The 6,635-nt window shown below is 36.9% G+C and overlaps 1 protein-coding gene across 1 annotated transcript in view; it reads left to right on the top strand.

Annotated features, from left to right (window-relative positions):
* Positions 1 to 6,635, top strand: part of zgc:194282 (tyrosine-protein kinase Srms) — a 29,019-nt gene that overhangs the window by 6,675 nt on the left and 15,709 nt on the right. Inside the window, exon 4 of the mRNA XM_017710909.2 lies at positions 1,911 to 2,058. Coding sequence (XP_017566398.1) covers positions 1,911 to 2,058 — 148 coding nt within the window. The remainder of the gene's footprint in view (positions 1 to 1,910; positions 2,059 to 6,635) is intronic.

Here is a 6,635-nt window from a genome sequence, read left to right as displayed (position 1 = left end):
GGCAAGACTCCTAACACCACCTTGGCCTACCTGTGTAAAAATGATGGATAAGAGCGTATGCCATAAATGTGAATAAGTTGTTTTAATAAAATAGACACAATTAAGGACATGGTCATTCAAAGCAAAAGGATTGTAGTCTAAAGTCCAAGTCAGTTAAAAGTTTGAAATAGGTTTCCGACCCTGACTTTGAACCGATTCGGTAGAGTGAACCGCAGAAGGCCTGACTGGTAATGATGGTCGGCACTGAGATCCTGTAGATTTGGCAGAGTCAGCGAGTATCAGTCTTGTATGACTTGTTTCACAGTTGTATGATACTCTTGCATTAGGAAGCTTTTGATGGAGAAAAATAATGGAAAATAGGAGCTAATTAAGCTAAATAAGAGAAACCACCAAAATTGCTGCAAAATCTGGGAAGCCCCGCCCCACACAACTGTGTGAGTTTCTGCTGATTTGTGTTTGTGTCATTTACTCACTCATTCATGCCTTCATTCTGTCGACAGCACAGCTGGCTTTTACTTGTATATTTTTATTCAGCATCTTGACTTGGTCCTTTCTTTAAGCCTTGTGTGGTGTTGGGGTCTGCGGGACCCATTTTCAACGTTTACCAAAATAAAAAATGATGTGATTTATTATTATTTCAACCTCATAATCTTGGCTTTTGCTCATTTTCTGTGAAGAACATATAAAATAACCCATTTTCAGTGTCTTCACTCTGTTCACCCCCCACACATTTATATTACACATGTGGTGTTGGGCTGAACCCATGAGGAAAAAGAGGAGGAGATGCTGTGTCCTTCACTTGTTCTCCTCCTGCATGGCCTGCTGTTAGTGTGTGTGTGTGTGTGTGTGTGTGTGTGTGTGTGTGTGTGTGTGTGTGTGTGTGTGTGTGTGGACAACAAGGACAGGCTGCTGACTGGCTACAGCTGCTAAAGGAGAACCCTACGTTGGCCACTTGTGATAGTTTAAACATCTCGTATTTTTACACAAATTGTTATGGTTATTATTTAAAAAAAAAAAACAATAATGCGGTGGGTCCACCAGACCCCTGAGTAACAAACACATCAACACCACACAAGGGTTAAATTAATTTTTCGTATTAGGCTCAGCGTTTCTGTTACAGTATTTCAGTAATTATTCCTGATAAACACTGTTATCCTCATATAACACTGTTACTCTCATATAACTCGTTTTCAGTTGTTTTACATTTATTACAGTTGTAGAAACTGACTCAAATCTAGATCATGTAACATAACCTGGCTTAGTACGTACTTTCACAAATCACCAGTTCATATTTTTTTCACCATTTAAAATGTAAAGAAACCTGTTTAGAAGAGTTTAGATGTGTTACGTTTGAGAAGTCTAATGTAATGTAGGTCATATACTATGTTTCATAGACTGTAATTGTATTTACAGCATGCTGTTTTATAGTGTGCTGAAATAGTTGTACATTAATCAGTTTTACTGGTCTTAACATTCTGAAATACATTTGAAAAAGCGTCTGAAATGTTACTTTCCCAACTTTGTTATTTCTATTTTGATTTATGCACATATCTCTAAATATCTCTTACAGTGCACATACACAATATACATCTGTCCATACACTTCAGTGAACTTTCAGTAATGCTCCCATTGTGGGTAATATAGGTCATGGGAACAGCTGTGTCAGGTATTTGTCACACCTTAAAACAGGCAGTTCTTAAACCAGGCCTCTGCATCTGCCCCTCTATTTCAGTTTCACTTCTATCATAAGCAAGCAGTGTAAAGAAATGCATGTCTTTTGCAAGTGTTCTCTCAGTTATCTTATCTCAGTTCTGTTATCTAGGGTGATATACTGCGTCTTATCATGTTGTAAGTGAAAGTAGTGAGTGTCAGGCAGGACGATTATGATGTGATTGGATTTGTGTGTGTAGAGGGAGTTGTTTGACATGGAGCCATGGGAGAGACCGAGAGAAGAGTTCCAGCTGAGCAGGAAGCTGGGCGAAGGGCACTTTGGTGAAGTCTGGGAAGCTCTATGGACCACCAAGAAACAGAGAGTGGCAATTAAAATGCTGAAACAAGGTGAGTCACCTGAAATAACCATGCATTCCAGACACCAGGCATGAACCAACACTAAAGCAATAAATGAATAAATACATTTGACACGTAGAAGTCAAAATTAGTGTTAAAGTTTTTGTTGCCAAATCACGATACTGTAGTGTTGTAGTAAAGATCACTAGAGGCGAGTCAGTGTCAACACCAAGACCTGGACGCATTGATTTCAAGTCAAGACCAAGACTTTTAGTGATCGATCCAAGTCAAGACTAAGACCAGGAGTTACTGAGACCGAGACGAGAAGGAGACCAGCTTAGAATTTTTAGAGACCATAAAAATAAAAAAATTACATATTAATATTTCCTCAACTTTACTTGAAAAGACCCCTGAGCATATAATATAACTTCAAATAATGTAGTCTAAAACATTGTTCAGTATAGTCTTAGTCCATCTTTGCATTGTAACTTCTGGAAGTAAATGATGATTAGGTAATTCTATGTCTCTTCTTCTAAAGCAGAATTACAACTGAATATGAACAAAACAACATACATCCGTTTTTATAATTAAATGAAACACAGAAAAAAAAACCTTAAATTTTGGAGCTAATGATCTTCACCAAACAAACAACACGCTGTGAAGGCATCATGGAAAGGATCGATTAGTTCCTACAGACATTTAACCAAATTAACTTTTAAATATGACAGATATTTAACCTAATACTTTCATATGGAGCTCACAAAGCTCATTGATCGCTCAGGCAAAATGCAAGCTAGTTATGTTTATATTTTCAGTAGAGTCAATTGGAAACTTCTGTGGAGCTCATCCATCATGAGAGTTCCTGATGCTAGAAAATGCACAGTTGAAGCGGCTGCCGTATCCCAGACTGAGAAAACCAAACATGGACCAAAACGAAGAGAATGCAGCAATGAGTCGTGTGTGCAGGTCTCAACATGAGCCAGAACTGTTTGTTCAGGGGTCTTTTCAACGAAAGTTTTGAAACCCAACAGTTTATACCATCACATAGAGACTAATTGTAAGGAACATGTACCGAAATCTCAAGTCAAATTGAGCTAGAACTCAGTTTGCAACCTTCATCCAGCACTCAGTAGCTGCCTGATAAGATCAGCTGTTTCATTCGATGAGTCCGACTAAATGATCTGATTGGTTACATTTTGTGGGCCATGAAGGCTTTTGCGATCATTTGTATGGGATGTGAGTTGCGAAGGTTGGGAAACCCTGGTGTGGAAAAAGGACTTATTCTGTCTGAAGGTGCTGTTGATATGCAGTAATGATAGAAAAAAGTTTCCAGTTATCTCAGACAGAGACATCACACTCAAGAGCAGTTTGAGTCAAATTTACCCTGAGACACGACGGAGTGCAAGTTATATTAAGACTAAGACAATGAATCTATGATCTCAAGACTGAGACCACACTTGAGCACTACAGCACCACCATACTATTCAAATGTAATTATGTAATTTCACACTTAATTACATAGTTATGCAATGAATTGCTTTTACATTTCATGTCACCTTATTTTATATAGCACATTTAAGGACAATTAGTGTCGTACAAAGTTACGCACTATATAAATAAATATAAATAAAAATGAGGGATGCCTCATGGAAACCTATTGATATTATTTGATATTGAAAAAGATAAAAAAAATTAGAAATGCAACTGCATTAGTAACCCTATACAAATAAATATTACATTTCTCTGTAATGAAAATCCAGTTATATGTTTATCAGCATCAGCAGACATCACCATGAAAACTATCACATACTGGCACAGCCTAAATGTAATGTGATGAGAATGTGAATCGTTTACAAAACAGATTAGAATTGTATGAAAATTAGATTTATTATATAAATGTATTATTACACATTTATAGGTTCTGTGATGTGATATACCCCAAAAACTAAAAAGAGAAGACCACACATTGAATTTTAAAAGAAAAAGTAGATTATGAAATTAAACAGTGTTCATGAAATCCATATAACTATTCAGTATGATAAACTATATAAACTATATAACTATCCATAAACTATTCAGAGTGTGACAGAAACAGTTACATATCTGTGCCATACGTCCTGTTTACTTCAGCCAGTTTTCACAACCCCGTAGGTACATGCTGAATCTTTCCTGCTGCTTCATTCAGCTAAATAAATGATGCCTCCACATCCAGGTAGCCTAGACCATTACTCATGTGTTATTTATGCATTATTTATTTATTTTAAATCCAAAGTAATTCCATATCATTCTGTCGCATTGGTATCTAGCAGAGTTTGCACAGCCAGATTTAGTTGTCATGGATGAGGAAGCTCAATGAAGCATTTGTTCATACAGTAGGTCTCTTTCATGTAAATGGGTTTTTATTAAATATAACTGTCTTGCGTAACTATGATTTTTAGCCCACTGTTTTGCCATCTGAGTGTTCGTAAACGTACACATTTGCTCCTGTCTATTCAGCGAACAGTGATTGAAGATTAATATTGCTAAGCAGTTGTATTAATTCAGCTGAGTTAAAGCACAGTTTCATATCTCTGAGAAAACAAGAAATCAAGAGACATTTTGATTTAATTGACAAGCAAGAAATACTAGAACAGCAAATTTGTCACGATTGGCCCCTCCCAGTCTCCTCATGTGCTTTTGTTTACCTTTAAGTCTTGTCATGTGCTTTTGCTTTGATCCACAGTCTGGCCCCTTGTTTTGTGACTCCGCCCCTGATTGTTCCCACCTGTTTTCCACCTGTCCCTGCCCTGTGTTTGCCCCTTGTGTTTGCTGGTCTTTGTTTTACGTAAGGTTTGTGTTTGAAGTGTATGTATTGTTTGAAGAGTTTTCTGGCCTGTTTGGAGTTCTGTTTTCATTTTTGTCGTGTCCGTCCCTCCTGCTCTCCGTATTGGCTCTCTGGACTGTTCTGACCCTGATTATGGATTTGCACTTAATAAATCTCGCTTCTCTTCGCACATGCGTCCGCCTCATCGCTCCCCGGTGTTACACAATTAAACAGACCATAAGAGATTTTAGACTTTTGGGTAATTTACCACAGCATGATTGAGAAAAAAAATTAGAAATGTATGAAAAACACCCATTTGTAGTTTCTATGATGTGATATATCCCAAAAACTAAAAAGAGAAGACCACATATTGAGTTTTAAAAGACAAAATAGATTATGAAATGAAATAAGGAAAATGTTTTTTTCAGGATTAAAAGGAACATGAAAAAGTAAACATAAAAATAGAAAAAATCATCTCAACAGGTTAACACGTTTACACAAACACACATATCAGCAGGTTAAGACTAAGAGTAGGGAAAGAGAGTGTGGTGGAAGTGTGACACCTAACACAGACTTGGTCTAAGCAGTTATAGGTGTATGCAAATATATGTAAAACAGACAATCACAATTACTGATTCATTATTACCAATCAAAACTACTATAATGCAGACTTAGACTGAACACAGCGTCATTGCTGAGATTCAGCTTGCAAAGATAGTGAACGTCTTAAAGACGTCAGCAAGAATAGAGAGTCCAGCCAAAGGCCTTAAAGGTTCCCAAACAGTCACCTTTTACCCAGGTGATGTTGGGAAGACCCGGTTCCAAGTCCTGTACCTGTACCTGTACTTTGAGATTTGCTTAAAATGTAATGTGCGTTACAAATAAAATTTATTATTATTATTATTATTATTATTATTATTATTATTATTATCACACACTGTAAAACATGATAATTGCACTAACTTTTTTCTGTTTACTAATTTGCTGCAATTACTAACATTTAGCAAAACTACTATTTAATCCTTAGTTAGTCGAATCTAGTAAAGATCAGTTAAAGTCAGATCAAAGAGTCTAATGACCAAGAAGATTCCCAAGAACAGGAGGGTGAAGGCCACAAACAGCATTTTAACACACTATTTCTCATGTTCATTATCATTCACATCACTTGTTAAATGTAACATTTTTACACTTCACTGTGAAAAGGAAAATGCCATTTGTAGCCATTTTCAGTAGCTGAACCTTCAGTTTGTCTCTCATGAAGTCTCATAAGCTTTCAGTTTTGAAGAGAATTCTTAAGATCTTTCATGGTCTGTCATTTTTACTCAAAGTAATCTGATAAGCGCATGACTGAAAATCATTGGATGGACTTTCTTGTCAACACCGCCCTGCGGTTTAGGTTCCGTGCCATGTGCTTCCATGATGAGATCATATTGTCTCCAGACTGGGTCCAGGGTCTGCTCTAGCTTTTTAGGGGCCCAAAGCAACATTTTTTGGGGCCTCCATGTCGCGTACTGGTGTAGTATAAAATTAAAGGCTAACTGAAATCACTGGGCCTCATTTACCAACTCTTAAGAAGAAACGTCTTCTGAAAACCCACTTACACAATTTTCACATAGATTCTGACATTCACCAGCGTTTTCTTATTTGGGATTTGTTCTTAGGTAAGAACAGAATCTATACACACTTGGGAGCATAGTTCTGCGGTTTAAGAACAGGTTGTGAATCTGATGTAGATCTTTTCTTAGGACCTTTCTCAAGAACACATTTAAGAAAAAACTTAGGCCCATTGACTACCACAACAGATAATCCTCTCAGCATTCTTGAT

The sequence above is a fragment of the Pygocentrus nattereri genome, chromosome 9 (assembly GCF_015220715.1).
Source record: "Pygocentrus nattereri isolate fPygNat1 chromosome 9, fPygNat1.pri, whole genome shotgun sequence".
Lineage (NCBI taxonomy): Eukaryota > Metazoa > Chordata > Actinopteri > Characiformes > Serrasalmidae > Pygocentrus > Pygocentrus nattereri.
The sequence above is the reverse complement of the archived record's forward strand: the minus strand, read 5'-3'. Positions and strand labels throughout refer to the sequence as shown.